The sequence below is a fragment of the Rhinatrema bivittatum genome, chromosome 8 (assembly GCF_901001135.1).
Source record: "Rhinatrema bivittatum chromosome 8, aRhiBiv1.1, whole genome shotgun sequence".
Taxonomy (NCBI): Eukaryota; Metazoa; Chordata; class Amphibia; order Gymnophiona; family Rhinatrematidae; genus Rhinatrema; species Rhinatrema bivittatum.
The window spans coordinates 69,647,772-69,666,948 of NC_042622.1; the positions used below are offsets into that span (position 1 = coordinate 69,647,772).

The 19,177-nt window shown below is 41.9% G+C and overlaps 1 protein-coding gene across 4 annotated transcripts in view; it reads left to right on the forward strand.

The window, feature by feature from the left end:
- The window catches only part of CHD6 (chromodomain helicase DNA binding protein 6), a 586,770-nt gene that overhangs the window by 390,440 nt on the left and 177,153 nt on the right, over positions 1–19,177 (forward strand). For all 4 annotated transcript variants that reach the window (XM_029614845.1, XM_029614844.1, XM_029614846.1 and 1 more), the window contains 2 exons: positions 8,313–8,512; positions 13,372–13,531. In XM_029614845.1, coding sequence (XP_029470705.1) covers positions 8,313–8,512; positions 13,372–13,531 — 360 coding nt within the window. The remainder of the gene's footprint in view (positions 1–8,312; positions 8,513–13,371; positions 13,532–19,177) is intronic.

The window sequence follows — 19,177 nt, forward strand, 5'->3', positions numbered from 1 at the left end:
TGCGACCTCTGCCTAAGGTTCTGTTATCCCGTTGAAATCCACTTCCAGGGGATTTTCAGCTTTTTACCGTTTCCGGAGGAGTCCAGGTCCAGTCTCTTGTGGTGGCTTCTCATCACAATCTGGAGAAAAGGGTTGGACCTGGAAATGCCCGACTTGATGATGGTGACCTTGGACGCCAGCCTCACAGGGTAGAGGGTGATTTGTCAAGGGAAATCAGCCCAGGGACCATGGTTGCAAGAAGAGGCATCCTGGCCTATCAAGTGTTTGGAGACCAGAGCAGGTTGCAAAACCTTGTTTGCATGTCTTCCGCTAATTCAAGGAAGGTCAGTGCAAGCGGCGTACATCAATCATCATGGCGGAACAAAAAGTTGTCTGGTGGTGCAGGTGGCATAAGATCTGTTTATTTGGGTGGAGAGCATTCTAGCAGGAATAGCTGCATTGCAAGTGACTGGAGTGGACAACGTGCATGTGGACTATCTCAGCAGGCAGTATCTGGATCCAGGGGAGTGGGAGTTGTCGGCGGAAGCCTTTACCCTTATTCAGGCCAGATGGGGCAGGCCGGAGTTGGACCTCAAGGCGACTCTAGAAAATACGAAGACGGATCCGTTTTTCAGTCGCAGGAGAGGTCAGCTCCAAGGGCATCGACGCCCTCATCCTCATGGCCAACTGAGCGTTGCTGTATGTGTTTCCCCTGTGGCCTTTCATAGGTCAAGTGTTGCACTGCATCAAGCTTCACACGGGCTAGGTGATTCTGGTGGCACCAGAGTGGCTGCGCCAGCCGTGGATTGTGGACCTAGCTCATCTAGTGGTAGACTGTCCCATTTGCTTGGCCCACCTGCCAGGGTTATTACAGCAGGAACCCTTATTTTCAGACCAGGCGAATCGCTTCTGTCTAATGGCTTGGCTTTTGAGAGGCGACTGCTCCGCTTGAAGGGATACTTGGTCCCTGTGATTATGATTTTGCTTCAAGCGAGGAGGCCCTCCACGTTAGTAGCTTATATCCGGGTTTGGAGAGTGTTCACGTCGTGGTATTTGCAGAACAAGGTACAACCTTGTTCTGCAAATACCACGCGCGGCTCTGGCCTATAATTTAAAGAAACACTCACAGGAAGTGAGATGGTTCCTTCCTGCTGCATCCAATTGGCTGGAGACTATTTAAGGCAAGGTCTGTACCCTCAGACCTTGCCTTGACTTCTTGGCTCCTGGGTTTGTTCTTGTTCCTGGTTCTTGATTGGTTTCCCTGTGTTTGATTCCTGGACCGGCTGACGTTTCTCCTGGCTATCGACCCCTGGCTTGGCGACGATCATCTCTGGCTCTCAACTCCTGGACTGGCTGCGGACATCTCTGGCTCTCGACCCCTGGACTGGCTGCGGACATCTCTGGCTATCGACCCCTGGACTGGCTGTGGATATCTCTGGCTCCCGACTTCTGGACTGGACTTCTGAGGGATCCTCGGAGTTGGCTCTTCGACCCGCTGAAGGCGTCAGCTACTGTTTACTCGACCCGCTGGAGGCGCCAGCATCTGGATTACACGACCAGCAGGAGGCGCCTGCATCCATATCTTCTTCCGTCCTACCTGCAATCCTGAGGATCGGCCTCGCCTACCGACGGTGGCCTAATCGGACATCGCCGGACCAAGGGTCCACACCTCTGATCGCAACATTAATGTATTGACTACAGTCACTCCGGGGTCATAATGGGGGCAGTTTTCAAACAGTCTGTATTGGTACAAAGACTACACATACTTTTTAATTGCAGGTTTTGTACCAATTCTCAAAGTGAAAATGTATTTTAGCTTTGAAGTGTACTGAAGATAGATTGTGTGTTAAGATTCAGTGCCAAAAAGTGCAGCTATGCATTTGGGGTGCTTAGGATAGTGTCTGATGATCTGAAGATAGCATAGCAGTGTGACAAGAGTGTGACTAGGGCAATCTACCTTATGGAGGTAGATTTCAAAAGGATTTACTTGTGTAAAAGTAGCATATATCATAGCATTTTTCAAAAGCCCATTTATGTGTGTAAAACCTTTTGAAAATTCATGGAAATTTCAAAGGAGTTACATACGTAAAAGTTGCAATTTTCAAAAGTCCCCCCATTACGCACAGAAAGTCCATTTACATATGTAAAGTCCAGTTGAGCATGCATAAAATTTTTGAAAATTTCCTCCTATATTTGTATATCATATCTTTTTATCCATTACGTATATTATCCATGGACAAACAGGATGAATCCAGCCACACAAATGGGGTTATGTCGTCCATGCCGATATGGAAGTCACTTTCTCTAGAGCGCATAATGAAACATCGTCAAAGGATTGATAGTCTTCTAAAGCAGTAGTTCTCAACCTTTTTTCGGCCGGGACACACCTGACAGATAGTTCTCACATGCGTGACACACTGAACATGTGACCGTCACGGAGCTATATGTAAACATACACTCTGCTTCCACGGAAACCCCCTTGACCCTCCAACAATGGATGCAGAGCAGCACTAGGGCATTACCCATAGAACTCACCATGCAAAAAAGATATTCTGGTTCTGATGACATCTCAGTAAAAGCAAAACAAACTCCCTTTACAATCAGGCACAATAGCCCTCCTTATGAAAAGGCAATAATTTACCACTAATGCATATCCTATTGAGAAAACACAACAAATAAGATTGATACAATTGCCTACATGCTAGTAAAATACCTCACCTCGGTCACACACACAGAACCGACCTTCACCAAGTACAGAAAGACCACAAATTATAAATATGGAGACAAACTGGAATGGAAAACCAAAAAAAGCCACTCTGCATGCAGTGCAAACCCTAGAGAAATGGAAAGAGAAATATAATACAGTCCCAGGATCTGCAATAATGCACAGAAACTAATCTGCACAAAGTTACACCTGCATTATGGAACACATAACAACCCTATCTATGAAAAGGCAACACTACAAATATTAAATCAGGTCCTAAACACTAATTCACCTCGTATTAGAAAAACAGATGGCAGCGGCCGTCCATTGCTCTTACCCTGTGACAGGGGCCAGCCAATGGCACCGATTGCCCTTACCATGTGACAGGGGCTAAGGGCCACCGGCGCCATTTTGTTTACTGGCAGCCGACGGGCTGAGAGCGGGAGATCGCTCCTAGGCCCCCAGCGTCGGGAGGGTGGGGAATTGTAAATAATTAGATCTGAAGGGTTGGGGTGGGTTTGGTTTTTTTTTTTTGTAAATAATTGTAAATAATTAAATGTGAAGGATCGAGGTGCACACTAAACCGAAAACGATTCTATACAAAATAAAAATGCCGATCTGCGGGAATACGAACTTTTCCCGCGGCTACACGAAACCAAAAGCGGAAATGATCGGGCACCCGATGCACATCTCTACAAGATATATCCTATCCAGAATTTGGCAGCTGCCATCATCATTGAGCTGGAGGATGAGAAGACAAGCAACAAATAATTGCCTGGAATGTTAAATCCCATTTAACCATCGAAGCGCTCAATGGCTATCCTGGTACTAAAGAAACTCCAGGATCTTCAGTTAAACATCTGGTAGGAACCCCTCAAAATATCACCAGTGGACAAGAAGTAAGACTTGAGGTATAAAGTCCACCAATATCAGGACATAAGATTCAGCTTCCTCATGATTCAGTAGTGGTAAAAACAGCTTTAAAGAAAGCTAGAAAATAACTTTTTCCAGCACTCCTCCAGGAAAGGATACCAAACGATTAGCAGGAAAAATTGTTTGTCAGTGATGTTGTAATCCAGGATCTCAGTACATCAATTCCCAATGATACAATATTTATATAATACTTTACAGAAAATCAGAGACCTCAGAATCTGTAAGCCAAGAGATGCAAAAATAATTCTCTTCACTCAATTTAGATGCAGAGGAATGTCCTAAATATTTAGTGAAGTTCATTTATGATGTCTTTGATCCATCATCTATATCTTCGGCATTACCAATAGGTTCTACAAGACTTGCATGGCTTAAAGTATCAGGGTTACATGAAAGCATGTATGTCAAAGTGACAAATGTTCCATTACCAAAGTGACAAAGTAAAAAGATCATTGCACCATACTCCACCCTCTTGATCTTCTCCAACCAGTTTATATCCATTTGCAGGTGCAGGCTCCAGAATTGTACACTATATTCCAAATGAGGTCTCACCAAAGACCTATACAGGGGCAATATAATCTCCTTTTTTCTGCTCAGTATTCCTCTCCCTATGCAGCCAAGTGTTGCGTCCGTCGGTCTCAGACGGCTTCGACCTCTGTGCCTCATCTTTCTTCCTTCTCTCTCCTCAAGATGGCTGCTGCCGCATCTTTCATGCCGCTCTCTCCGGCGTCCCCGGAACAGCAACAGTGACAGTGTTCACCATTTTCTCCTGAGGGCCTCCTAGGGTTCGCGTGCGCACGCCACCCAAGTCTTTATCTACTTCATGGCGGGAACCTCGGGGGTGTCCCCTTCGAGTGACATCACAACATCCTGGAATTTAGCTTGCCCTTCGTTTGCTAACAAACTGAGTTAGCAAGGATCGAGTTAGAATTGGAATGCCTCCAGTCTTAAGCTGCTCTGCCGCTTCCTTGCTGCTGCTGGAAGCTCTCTCTGCCCTTTGGGGTAATTCCTCACTAACCAGGGTACCTGCTCCTCGAGGGCCCTTGTGCTTTCTTTCAGGTACCTATCTGGGATATCGGGTACTCGCTCTTCGAGGGCCTGCTCTCCCTACTTTGGTGCCTACAATTCAACTACTTGTGCCTGCCAGGATCTTCATCAATACAGCTATCTACTTCAGTGAGTAACTAACCTTGTTAGTCTGTCTCAGCTTCAGCGCTGGGAGTCTGCATCCGGGACTTCCTCTACTGCCCTGTGCTGCCTACCATCTACTCGAATGTGGGACTGGTCTCCTCTGCTGAGGACCCCTGGACTACTTCTACTGGGTTACCTCACTGCTGCCGCTCCCTGGACAGTACCACCAAGCTGTATAATAAATACAAATTCTCTGTGTCTGCGTGAATAGAGTCTAGCCTAGTACTGCGGTTCCTCACAGGGCCCCTCCCCGTGGGAGTGGCCATCACCACAGTACCCAAGAATCCACTCCAACACCTCAAAACCATAACACCAAGCATCTTTCTGGCTTTTGCCATCACTTTATCCACCAGTTTGGCTACCTTAAAATCATTGGATGAAATCACCCTCAGATCACACTCTTAGAAGAGTTTTGTCTCCAATACTGTACCTCTGCCTTGGGTTTTTGCATCCTAAATACATTACTCTGCATTTTTTAGCATTAAATCTTAGCTGCCAATCTCTAGATCTCTCCTCATGTTTTCCACACCCTCCTAGTTGTCTACTCTGTTGCAGATTTTTATATCATTGGCAAAAAGATAAACTTTTCCCAACAATCCTTCCATTATGTTGCTTATGAAAATGTTGAACAGAATCAGTCCCAGGACTGATCTCTGAAGCACACCACTAGTAGCGCACCCCTCTATTACCCTTTGTCGCCTCCCAATCAGCCAGTTTCTAACCCAGCCAGTCACTCTAGTTTCCATACCAAGGGCAATCAATTTATTTTTAAGTCTTTTGTGTGGAGCCATGTCAAAGGCCTTACTGAAATCCAAGTATACTACGTGTAGCACTCTCCCTTGATCCAACTTTCTGGTCACCCAATCAAAGAAATTGATCAGATTCGTCTAGCAAGATTTACCTCTAGTAAAACCTTGCTACCTTGGAAATCATTGCATTATCCTTTGTTTTAGCAGCAATTTCAATAATTTGCTCACCACAGACTAACTGGCCTTTAGTTCCCAACTTCCTCTTTACTTCCACTTTTATGAATAGGAGCCCCTCGTCAGTCCTTCAGAAATACGCCCGACTCTAAAGAAACATTGAAAAGGTCAGCCAGTGGAGTTGCCAGGACTTCTCTAAGTTCCTTCAAAACCCTCAGATGTATCCCATCCAGCCCCATCACCTTGTCTACTTTTAAGTTTAGTTAGCTCCTCAAGAACACCCTGTTCTGAAAATCGATTGAGTTTTAACTCGCTTCTAATTTAATTGTGTTAGTTTTATGTGGTCCTGCTCCAGGTAATTTCACAGTGAACACAGAACAGAAATATTTGTTAAACAATTCCCTTTCATCTCTGAGTCTCACAATGCAACTTTTGCATTTCTTTCTATCAGTAACATATCTTTAAAAAAAAAAAAATCTTGCCTCCTCCCCCCCAGTTTTACCGCATTTGCTATTCTTCCTTCTATTTGAAATTTTTGCATTCCTGACTATTTTCCCAGCTTCTCTTAGCTTTTCCAGATATTGTTGCCTGTCTTTCCATTTTCTGTGATCTCTTGTAGTTTATGAACCTTTTCCCTTACCTTTTCAGCTGCTTGTTTAGAAAACCATAGTGGCCTCTTTTCCACTTTCCTTTATTTACTTTCCTAACAAAAGGTTAGTTTTTCCCACTGCTCTTCTAATTCCCCTAGATTTTTCCAGCCAGCTAACAACTTCTTGAGACACTCTCCCATTTTAACAAAATTAGTTTTCCTGAATTCTAGGACCCTTGTCTTTGAATGAACCTTCATCTATTAAGCTCTAATGCTGAACCACTCCATCCCAGATGATCATCCACTACAACGTCAGAAATACTATCCCTTCCGGTAAACAACAGGTCCCATATCGCCCCCTCCTGTTTGGGTTCCATTAACAGCTGACAGAACAATTCTCCTTGCAGAGAATCCAGGATCTCCTTGCTTCTAGAAGACACTACAGCTGGGATGTCCCAATCAACATCTGGCAAATTGAAATCCCCTAACAGCATCTCCCCTTTCATAACAATTTTGTGAATATCCTCCATTAAATCTGTATCCATCTCTTTGTCTGTGATGGAAGTCACCAATATAAATAGATATTCCATTCCCTCTTTCCAAATTAACCCACAGTACCTCCTTCAGACCTTGTAAGCCCTGCAATTCTGTTGCTTTAATATTATTTTATATATATATATATATATATATATATATATATATATATAATGCCATGCCTCCTCCCTTCCTTCCTACCTGGTCCTTCCTGAATAGATGCAGCCTGGTATAATCTACTCAGGAATAGGTTGTAGCCAGGTATAATCTAGATGGATAACTTCTTGATTAGATGATTAAATCACACTGAAATGTGGTCTAGTGGTTAGAGCAGCAAACTGCAAACCAGGAGAGCCAGGGTTCAAATCTCACTGACACTTCCAATGAATTTTGGCAAGTTACTTCACCCTCCATTACCTCAGGTACAAACATAGCATCCTATGTACTAAGCATTTTTACCATAGACACAAAATGGTAAAAAGCCTTTAGTAATTAAGCCCCTTAGATTGTAAGTTGTCTGGGTACAGGGAAATACCTGAGGTACCTGAATGTAATATGCTTTGCAGTGGCTGAGCAATCACAAAAGACACAATAAAAAAAAAAAAAGTCTTCCTAATTTATTTAAAAAAGAAACACAAAAAACTAGTTCACTATAGGCCTGATTTTAAAAGGGCCTCGTGCATATAAACCATAGGTTACGCGCGTGGCCGGGCCTTGCACACGCATTTTAGAACGGGACGGTCCACGTGCATAACCCCTGTTAGGTACAGAAGTGCCGGGCCCTGCAAAAGGGGCAGGGTGTGGTCTGGGCAGGGAGGGGAGGGGGCAGTCCTGGGGAAGCGCACGCCGGCAGCCGGCCGGTATACGGAAGTTGCTTCAACTCAGAAGCTGAAGTAAGTTTTAAAACAAAAAAAAAAAATAATAATAGGGACTAGGGGTCGGGGAAGAGAGGGGAAAAAGTATGAAGGTTAGGGAGGGGTGTAGGGAGCGGACTGAGAGGGAACTGGGGAAGGCATACTGGTGTCGCCGTGCGTTGGTTTAGAAAATTCACCCCACCCCCTGCGCGCGCTAGTGCCGACCCACCCGCACATGTTCAGTCAAATTGCAGAGTCCAGGAGGTCCCAGCTGGAAGTGACTACCTTGCAGAAATCACTTCTTGTCTGTGCAGCTCCCAGGAGCACTGCTGAAAATTCCTGACATGCCATGAAATGTAACTGTATTTATTTCCTTCTTTCCTATATATATATATATATATATATATATATGTATATATACACACACATCTATACTGCCCTAAAAATAGCCTGTGTGTGTTTATATAAATAACCTTTTTAATTAAGTCAAAAGTAGTAGAACCTATAGAAAGAGAGAGAAAACTTTAAATGCATTTTGTAGCTGCTGAAATTATATGTGATGACGCCTGAGAATAAATGGCTTTGTTTTTGTTTGTTTTTTCCTGAAGCTGGGGTCGGTGGAAGGACATCTTAACTTTTGGACGCTTCAAATGGCACTTAAATGAGAAGGATATGGAGATGATCTGCCGGGCGCTGTTGGTGTATTGTGTCAAACATTACAAAGGAGATGAAAAGATCAAGAGCTTTATATGGGACCTGATCACTCCTACCAAAGATGGACAGAATCAGGCACTGCAGAATCACTCTGGTACTGTACCACAAATATGCCCTGACCATGTTTCCCTCTATTTTATCTGCCACTTCAAACTTGGTAAAAGAGGTAGGGATGTAGAGACCAGCAGAAACACATTTTTTGCAGTGTACTACACATAGATCCTTGGATTATCACTGAAAGATGACAGCTCTTAATATGTCATTTGCTAAAAATCCATCACATGTAACAACATTTTCAGATACATTTTCAGAGTGTTAAATAATTTTTGGACCTGTGTGAGGACATGGCCAGGCATGCAGAGCAAACGTAGGGTACAAGAAGGGCACATCCTAATACAGAAAGGTTGGGGTGAAGCTTGAGTCTAAAATTGCCTATTGTAAGACAGAAATTGATCAAGGAAGAACATAGCCTACAGCATTTCCATTTAATAAGAAAGGGCTCGCCCAGTGATTAAAGCCATTGTGCTGTGGAGCATCAGGCTCTTATTTCAGTCTGTGGTCCAGTAACAGTAATAATTATAATATTTTTATTTATATTCCACCTTTTTGTACATATATCCCTTTTTGTACATATATCCCTCTCACCAGAGGGCTTACAGTTTGCTAAGCATTTTTCCCAAAGACACAGAATGGGAGAAAAGCCTTAGTAAATCAGGCCCTAATAAGTACGTACCTGACCCAAGCCCTGTCTGCCAATGCTTGGATGCCATAGCATTGATGCTCTTGAATCCAAGGAAGGGGGAAAGATGGTTGCTGTTGCTTTGGTGATTTCTATCAGCATAAGAAGTTGTAGTCTCAGGAAAAATTTCCCTTCAGGCCTCAGCCATCAATGGAAGTGAAAATCATCAGCAAATTGGGTAGAAAGATATGAAAATTTGGGGGAAAAGGGATATTACATATCTTAATAAACTATATATATATATATATATATATGTGTGTGTGTGTGTGTGTGTGTATGTATTATATAGATAGATATATGTAGATATAAAACTTCGGGCAAGTGAAAAAAAAATGTAGGTGACTATGCACTAAAGCTTAGAATGCATGCTAAGCAAAAATAGCACTAATAACCTAGCATGCACTCTAAGATCTAAAAAGACAGTGTGTACATGCTAAAATGCATGTGTATATGCATGTAAATGAAGAAATATCATTATTTATTTATTTAAAATTCTTTTATACCGACATTCTTGATAAAAATATCAAATCAAATCGGTTTCCATTAAAACAAAACAATCGCTATTAAGGCGTTACATTACAACAAAGGCGTGTGATAAGATAACATAACATAAAATGAATAGAACCGCAAAACATTAATAAACATAAAATTAGAGCAGCAATACGAAAATAACAAATGAGTAAATCCCAAAAATAAGTAGAACAGCAAAAACATTAATAAACAGGCAATACATTGGAACAGGGCGACTAATAGACTATCGTTGTGAACCTGAGAACCATCCAAAAAGGGCGTAAGCGGGGGCTCTAAAAGATGTGAGAGCAATATCAGGGAATAGAACATTTACATTGGCTATTAGGTAAATGTTGAAAGGTAGCTTGAAAAAATAATAAGTAGGAAGGGGATATATAAGTAAAGGGTGACATCAGGTGAGTAAGGGGAGGACCAGGGAACGGGAATCCATGAATAGAGAGCGGGAGAGACGAGAAAGGCTAAGTGGTAGAGGAAAGGAGAGGAGGGATGGAAGTGGAACTTGCTGGGATGGATGAGGAAGCTTACGGATCCCCATAGAGTCTTGTTAGGTTCATATATAAATGAGGTTGTACTCTCCTCCATAATCTATTGAACTCACACTTGATAAGGCTTAAAACTTAACAGGTGCCTCAGACCAGGTGTTAACTTTTTATTTCCCACAGTTTTTCAAGGGCTTACATAATCAGATGCATTTGTAGTTATTGATGGAGGGGATGGATCTGTTCGAGCAGGAAATGTTTTGGGAAATGTGGAATAGAGGACAGGACAGGGGAAAGATGGAGGAGAGAGAGAGAAAAGACACCAACACACACTTGAACACTTCAGAATTCCCCATTTATTTACTCAAGAATATTCATTTTCAAACCTAAGCTTTCCAAATATTATTTTACACACTGCACATTGTATAAGGCAAGCATTGTAAATATTATAAATAAAAGCCCATTCTACAAGTTCCAGTTAATTGCCATGATTGTGCCGAAACATTACACTGCATGTGTTCTATATTCTGCATGGTCTCAGATGGTGCACATAGTCTGCAAGGCAGGTGTTACAGTGCAGGCAAGGCTGCTTCACAGAAAGTATTAAGTGGGAACTAGAGGGATGGTCACAAGGTAGCCTCTTGTTATCTGTTCCATTTTGCTGATCGCAATAGCCACCACGGCTGACGGCACTCACCCTGGCACCATCGCGGTTGGATGCCACCATTGCCAAGCCCTGTCTCCTCCTCCTAGGTGCATGCTTGCGCACACTTTGCCAGCAGATATGGGTCCCATGGTGGAAACCTGGCCTCGGCACCAATGGATGACGTTACCACCCTCTCTGCACATAAACCCCAGCGCTTCAGGATGCCGGCGCCTTCGCATCAGGTCTCCTGCAGTTCGGCAGTGCTTGCTGCTCAGTGTCCCTCGTTTGTCCTGTGCTCCTGCTTCAATTCTTTGTGTTCCTGTCCTGGTTGTTGCCTGCTCCCTTATGTGGTCTTGATCCTTGGATTGTTTCCGTTACTCTTGACCTCAGATTGGATCTTGACTCAGTTCCTGTCTTCAGCCCACCATGACCTCATATTGGATGTCAACTCTACTTCTGCCTTTAGCCCGCCACAACTCATATTGGATCTTGACTCTGCTTCTGTCTTTAGCCTGCCACGACCTCGGATTGGATCTAGACTCTGCTTCTGTCTTCAGCACACAATGACCTCTGTTGGATCTTGACTGCTGTATTCAGCCCATCATGACCTTGGATTGGATCTTGACTCCTCTACGTCTTCAGCCTTAAGTCCTGCCGGTTGCTAGAACCTGAGGGCTCAACCAAGGGGAGAGGTGGTTGGTCAGGCAGAAGATCATTCCGGGCAAGTCAGCTGCCACCTGTTGCTGCTACTTGCTAAAGCCTAGCTTGTGTTCGTACAAGATAGACAGCAATAACTTAGCAGTCGAAGGATTCACTATCACTGGTGTGACACTACCGAAGAAGGATGCCGTTCTCCAGCCTTTCCACCTGTAGTCTGTAGCCCTCTGACAAAGCTGTTCCTGCATGGCATGGATGGAATGAGTGAAGCAGAAGTGGGGGGGAATAATTTCAGAGCACAAGTCACAGTCAAATTATCAGTTGATTGAACTTCCATTGATTGCAGATGATGATGTTCAAACAGAAAAAGGACCCCAAGGTGCATACATTAGTCAGAACAAAAACACCTAAAAAATAAAGCATACAAGAATAATGTATTTATAACAGAGGAAAAAATTCAGATGCCAAATCTCCGGCCATTAATGTCTTAAATACCTTCAAAAAGGTTTGAAATGCACATAAGTTTAAAAACCTCTATTTTTATTTTCCGTGATCAATAAGTGCTTAAAGACTGATTGTAATGTCCCAATATGTATAAAAATAGTCTTGAAAATGCTTTGATCATGAATATGCTTAAATCTAGCACTTTTTGGCAATGCACAAAAGTCTTAAATGAAATCTCTTAAAGCCTGGTGTCCTGGTTTATTCAATTCCTCCTATTCCATTCTCTGACGCTGTCAGTGTTTCACCTGTGTAGGCTGTATCAGGGATACTCTAATAAATCACTATGCACAATGCTTGACCACATTTTTACCTTAGAAAACTTATATTGACCTCGACCAGTAGATGTTTTCTGTCACCTTTAATGTGATCAGAGCATTTTCATGATTTTTTACACAATGAGACATTACAGTCACTTTTTGAGAACATATTGGCCACTGAAAATGGAAACAGGTTTTTTAACTTATGATGCATTTCAAACCTTTTTGAAGACATTTAGGGCCGGAGATTTAGCATCCGAAGTTTTCCCTTCGTTATAAATTATTCTTGTGCTCTTTATGAACCAGGTGGCAATGATGATGACCATTGCTGTGGTTAGTCTGTCCGAAGACCACAGATGGTGCAAGTCTTCAGCATGAACTGCTGTCAGTATGCCATTACTGCCTCATCCCTATAGGATGCTTGTATAGAGGGAAAAGTTGGATGCCGATGCCCTTCTAGTTAATGGCTGACAGATTTTTCTCACTGCCATCAGTGTGATGAATGTGTTGAAGCAGGCAGAGATAGTTGCTGATGCCAGGCATATGTTTTCTGTTTGGTTTCTCCTCTTGTAGACTGCCCTCAGCACTTACTAGCAGCTTTATGTGGCCTGTATACAGGTTTGCAGTAAGGGAGCTGAGCCATGAGAAAAAGATGTTCACACATGCTCAGTTTTGTCTTGACCTTACACTGTTTAGTTCATAGATTCTATTGGCACATAGAAGCTACAGTTTTGTGTGTTAATGCGCATACTAATAGTGTGTACGTGTTATTGTGGTACTTTTTTTTTTTACCTCTTACATACGAAAATGTAATATATATAGCTCATTAAGTGGCGTTTTGGTATGCATGTAAATTTTTTTATTGATGGACACACATGTTTTAAATATGAGTTTGTCCACAGGTGCCTTTAATGTTTAAAATCCTGCCTCTTACTGCCCTCCAGGATTTTTGTGGCTCAGAACTGATTCAGCACCTGCCCAAATATATCTGTGCTGTGAGTGCAAGCAAAGCTCACATTTGGCTCCCCTTGAAATTACCAATCAGCAGACATTTGTATTTTTGGTTACACAAATGAATTTATTGCGTGTGCATTTGCTTCAGCAAAGTCCTGCTCAGTAAGACAGATGTTTGTGTTTCAGGTTTGTCTGCACCAGTTCCCAGGGGCAGAAAAGGAAAGAAAACTAAAAATCAGATGCTGCTTCCAGAATTTAAGAATGCAGACTGGCTCATAAACTGCAATCCAGAAATTGTCTTACATGATGATAGTTACAAGAAACATCTAAAACAGCATTGCAATAAGTGAGTATAACAGAGGCATCCAGAACTATTGCAGAGAAAATGCTAGTGCTACAGTAAACATTACAGAGACATGCTAGAGCTGCAGCATTGCAGTGGCATGTAAGTGCTGCTGCAAGTGTTAGAGACATTTTAGCGCTACAGTAAGTACTACAGACTTTAGTACTGCAGTAAATATGGAGACATGCTAGTGCTGCATTAATCATGGAAATTATTCTAAAGAACAAAATTGCAGAGCCTATAGACAGACATGGTTTAATGGGACACAGCTAGCATGGATTTACACAAGGGAAATCTTGCCTCAACAATCTGCTACATTTTTTTTGAAAGGGTTGTTAAACATGTGGATAATGGTGAACTAGTGGATATAGTGTATTTGGATTTTCAGAAGGCGTTAGGCAAAGTGCACCATGAGAGACCCTTGAGAAAATTAAAAAGTCATGGAATAGGAGGCAATGTCCTATTTCATGACTTCAAACTGGTTAAAAGATAGAAAACAGAGAGTAGGACTAAATAGTTTTCTCAGTGGAGAAAGGTAAACAGTGGAGTGGGATCTGTACTAGGACCTATACTATTTAATATATTTATAAATGATCTGGAAAGGGGAACAACAAGTGAGATGATCACATTTTCAGACTATGCAAAATTTTTCTGAATTGTTAAATCATAAGCAGATTGTGAAAAATTGCAGGAGGACCTCGCAAGACTGGAATACTGGGCATTAAAATGGCAGATGAAATTTAATGTGGACACGTGCAAAGTGATAAACAGAGAAAAGTAACCCATACTGTAGTTACACGATGTTAAGTTCCATATTAGGAGTTAGGCCTTAGAAAAGAACCTGGGTGTCAGTGGAGAATACTTTGAAATCCTCAGCTCAGTGTGTGATGGCGGTCAAAAAAAACATACAGAATATTAGGCATTAATAGGAAGGAATGAAGGTTTAAACCACAAATTCATAATTCTTCTGTATTGCTTCTTGGTAAGGTCACACTTGGCGTATTGTGTGCAATTCTGGTTACCACATCTCAAAAAAGATATAGTTACATTGAAAAGCTACAGAGAAGGGCAACCAAAATGATAAAAGGGATGGATCAGCTCCCCTATGAGGAAAGGTTAAAAAGGTTATGGCTGTTCAGCTTGGAGAAGGAAGGGCTGAGTGGAAATGTGACAGAGGTCTATAAAATCATGAGTGGAATAGAACATGTAATTGTAAAGTGGTTATTTACTATTTCAAAAAATACAAAGATTAGTTGATATTCCATGAAATTAGTAAGTAGTGCATTCAAAACTAATTGGAAAAAATTATTTTTCATTTAATGCACAACTAAAGCTCTAGAATGGATGTGGGTAAAGTAGTTTGCATTGCTGGGGTTAAAAAAAAGATTTGGACAAGTTCCTGGAGGAGAAGTCCATAAACTGTTATTAACCACGTAGACTTGAGGAATAACCACTACTTATCACTGTGCAGTAGTAGCATGGGATCTATTTACTGTTTGGGATCTTGCCAGGTACTTATGACCTGGATTGGGTGCTGTTGGAAACAGGATACTGAGCTTGATGGACACTTGGTTTGACCCAGTATTGTAACTGTTACGTAAACATGTTAGTGCTGGAGTAAGAACAAGCATGGAAGAATTAGAGGGATGCTAGTACTACAGAAGAATACCTAGTGCTGCAGTATTACAGAGTCAGGCAAGCACTGCAGTAAGTACTAGAGAGACTAGTGAGAGTTGCAGTAAGTATTGTAAACATATGTTATGTTAAGTTTAGACAGCAGCCCATGAAAGCAGTGAGAAGCCCACCTCAAATAATATAGGGGCAATTTTCAAATGTTTCCAGGAGTTGCAAAGTCCATAGTTACTTTTCCCTCTTAGAGTTTGCCTCATTTCCTTTGAAAACCGCCTAAGGAAAAAATACCCACAGACATTTGCACCTTCTTTTTCTCTTGCTATGGATGTTTTTGCATTCCCCACCCCTACTCAAAGCTGCCATTCAATATGGGGAAAAGTACACACATTGTGGAGCACAAGTACTTTTACCCATGAGAATGGTGGGCAATTTTTCAAAAACATTTTACCTGGGTAAATGGCTTTTGAAAATTACCATCCCAGATAGCAGGCATGGTAGAGTGGAAGAAAATATATCTTAAAAATATAAACAATAATGAACAGTTAAATAATATAGTAACAGTGGAATAATATATGGGTATGAAAAATCAAAAATATATAAATTGCAAAAATTATTAAAACAATTGACAGATCAACAAATAAAGTATAAATTATAATTTAGTAACACAATTACAGATTGGTTAACTAATATATAAATATATATAAAAGTGAGAATTTCTAAAAATAAATAAAAGTAAACCAAAATGACAATCTTTTGGCAAACTGCCTGCCTCGGGAAAACTCCAAGGACTTTTAAAGAAGACATATATAACAAAATATGTTATGAAATATACATACAAAAAATAGTCACTAATTGTCCTTAACTAAGTGTTATGGTACAGAGAAACCAGTACTGCAATAATGAGTATTACAGAGAACACTAGTAATGCAGTAAGCGAATGTTAGTCATGTTAGAAGTGTGGTACATGAGTATTATAGAGAGATGCTCACACTCCGATAGATAAGTATTAGAGAAACATAACTGAGTATTAAAAACATACAAGCACTAAAATAAGTGAGGATTAAAGAAATGCATCAGCATTTCAGTAACTGAGTATTTCTTATTGCCCAGACCAGTCCAGACTGATGGGTTTTTCTCATCTACCAGCAGATAGAGACTGACAAAAAAAGGTTCCCTGTACACTCTGGAACTTAAGATGTTGTGCCACCTGCAGTCCTACAGTATTCTCTGTCTCCAGTAGATGGTAAAGGTATCTTACCTGCAGTCAGCTGTTCTGGTGGACAAATTACAGTACTCCCAAGAGTGAGCAGGTCCCTTTGGGCTATCCTCTTAGATGACTAGGGACGAACAGAGGGCCAGTGGGCCTTGAAGTGCTCTTGTCCTTCCTTGAGGGGAGCTAAAAGCCAGTGGGGCCAGCTCCCTCATTTCCTTGCCTCTCGTCTCTCTTTTTGTGCTTCTTCTGCTTGGATTCCTGTACACTGGATCAGAGAAGTGATTTTTAAGTTAGGGTATTTGATCAAAGTTTATTTAAAAAAATAAATAATAAAATGTGAGGCAGCGCTTGGGCTCCTAATACAGGGGAGAACTGCTTAAGTCGGTCAGTTATCTACTCGTTGTGTGAGGACTTTCAGACAAGCTATTGCCTGCAGTAGAGAAGAGAGAATAAGTGGTTGCCTTTGGTGGCAGTGCAGAGCCGTGTAAAATGGGAAAGTATCCTGCATGTGGGAAATGGCACGGGGCAATGCAAGCCTCTGGCCTCTGCGGAGCATGCATGGAAGGGCAGGTTGAGGGATTCTCCTCTGATCCAGGAGCCAAAGAAGGCTGTTAAAAAAAACAAAAACAAAAAAAACCCAAAACTGTCCACTGGCTCCGATTCAGGGCCTGCCGCAGGTGATCAAGCAGAGAGGGAACAGCATCCATTGTGAGCCCTCCTGATCTGGATATAGGGAGGCCTGAACCACTGATCCTAGCCCCAATGGAGGGGGTATCTGCAAACTCAGCCTTTCCGAATCAGGTAGTGCAGGCTTCTATAGAGAAGTTTTCCCTGGAATTTATGGTTTTAATGCACAGGACAGTTTTATTTAAAAGAAATTTGGGTTCTGTCATTTCTGAAGCTCAGGAGACTCTGGAGGGATCTTCTGCAATTCCCTCTAGTCTTAAGCAGCTTTTGTTGCAGCCAGATATGGATTTGGTTTGGAATCAGTAGCATTTGGAGAGGATGTTTTGGAAGAATCTCCTGAGGAAGAATCTTTCAGTGTGCAGCCTAATTCAAAAGCATACAGCACTGCAATCTAAGTGATTTGTTTCAATATATTTATATATCTTCCTTTCTATCTTAGAGGCTGATGCAATATCGGTTCGTGGAAAGCTTTTCGCTCAATGTTGAGCACCCACTTTCCTAACGCATGCCCAACCACCTCTCCTGGGCACCCGATGTCATATTTAATGACCTGTCATGCTAAAAAGGACGCACTAGGGAAAATTGTGCATCCCTAGCGCGTACTTGGTATCTGGTGCGTAGGAGACATGACTGGGCACCCAGCGGCTGACCTGACTAAAGCTTCCCTCCTTCCAAGGTTTGGCCCAGTGGGCCAAGCGGTCCATATCAGACCTGGGGGTCCAGAATCTGAATTCGAGGTCCTTACCATAAAACCACTCTTGCCAGACTGCAAATCTTTTCCCTCTCGGCCAGGAACCCCTGCCAGAGACCCTCCTCCGACAGGGTTGTTCCCGATTGGTCTTTTTCACTGGCATTTGTCAGTGAAAAGACCAATCTCTTTTTCAGGACAGCCTTCTGAAAAGTGATTGGTCCTTTTACTGACATGTGACAGTGAACGGACCAAACGGCAATAAGTGAAGGCGTGAATAAATTGTTTATTTATTTATTTATTTGTTGCGTTTTATATACCGTCATTCGGTAAAGCCATCATAACGGTTTACAAAATTTAAATTGTAACTCTTTTAACAATTGTGCAAAAGTATAACAATGTGCATATTAAACAGAGGTTAAACATTTCAAGTCCAGAAAGTATCATTAATTGGGAGGAGGTTTGTTTGTTCTGGTTGGAGAGAAGTTATTTTGAGGTTTTTGGATGAAAGCTTGATTGGGAGTTAGGATGTTCAGAAGTATGAAGGTCAGTGTAGAATTTGCGGAACAGCAATGTTTTTAGGTCTTTTTTTGAATGTTTTGAGGTTGGGTTGGGTTCTTAGATCTTTTGGTAGGGAGTTCCAAAATTTAGGGGAGGCAATGGAAAAGGCTCTTTCTCTTGTAGTTGTCAGATGTGCATCTCTGATGGGGGGGATGTTTAAGCATCCTGAGTTTTTGAACGTAGGTTTCTTTGAGGATTCTGGGAGGTTATGTTTAAGCCATTTAGTCCTTGATGATCATTGTTTAGAATTTTATGAATGATGGTCATTGATTTGTGTTCGATGCGTGCTTTAATTGGGAGCCAATGAAGTGAGATCAATATGGGCGTTATGTGTTCATTTCTCTTTGTTCCAGTCAGAACTCTGGCTGCTGAGTTCTGCAGAATCCGGAGCGGTTTGAGGTTTGAATAAGGTATTCCAATTAGTAAGGAGTTGCAGTAGTTGAAGGTGGAGAAAATTAGTAGTTGTAAGACAGTTCTGAAATCATAAGGGTTAAGAAATGGTTTTAGATTAATATTAAGTGCACAAGTGTCAGTGAATAGGAACAGTTGGGAACAGGCCTACCGGAGGAGGGTCTCCAGCAGGGGTTCCTGGCCGGGATGGAGAAGATTTGCTGTCTGGCAAAGGTGGTTTTATGGTAAGGACTTCGGATTCCCAAATTCAGATACTGGATCCCGGGTCCGACCCAGACCTTGGAGGTGGTCAGACTGTATTTTAAAAAAAATTTTTTTAAACCTTTAACCTTTTTCTGTTACTCTGACTTCATATAGCCTTGATATTAAGTCAGAGGAAGTACAGAAAAGAAGTATTTTCTGCTTTTCTGTACACTTTTTGGGCTCTTCCAAAATGTTTTGCATCGGGGGAAATAGC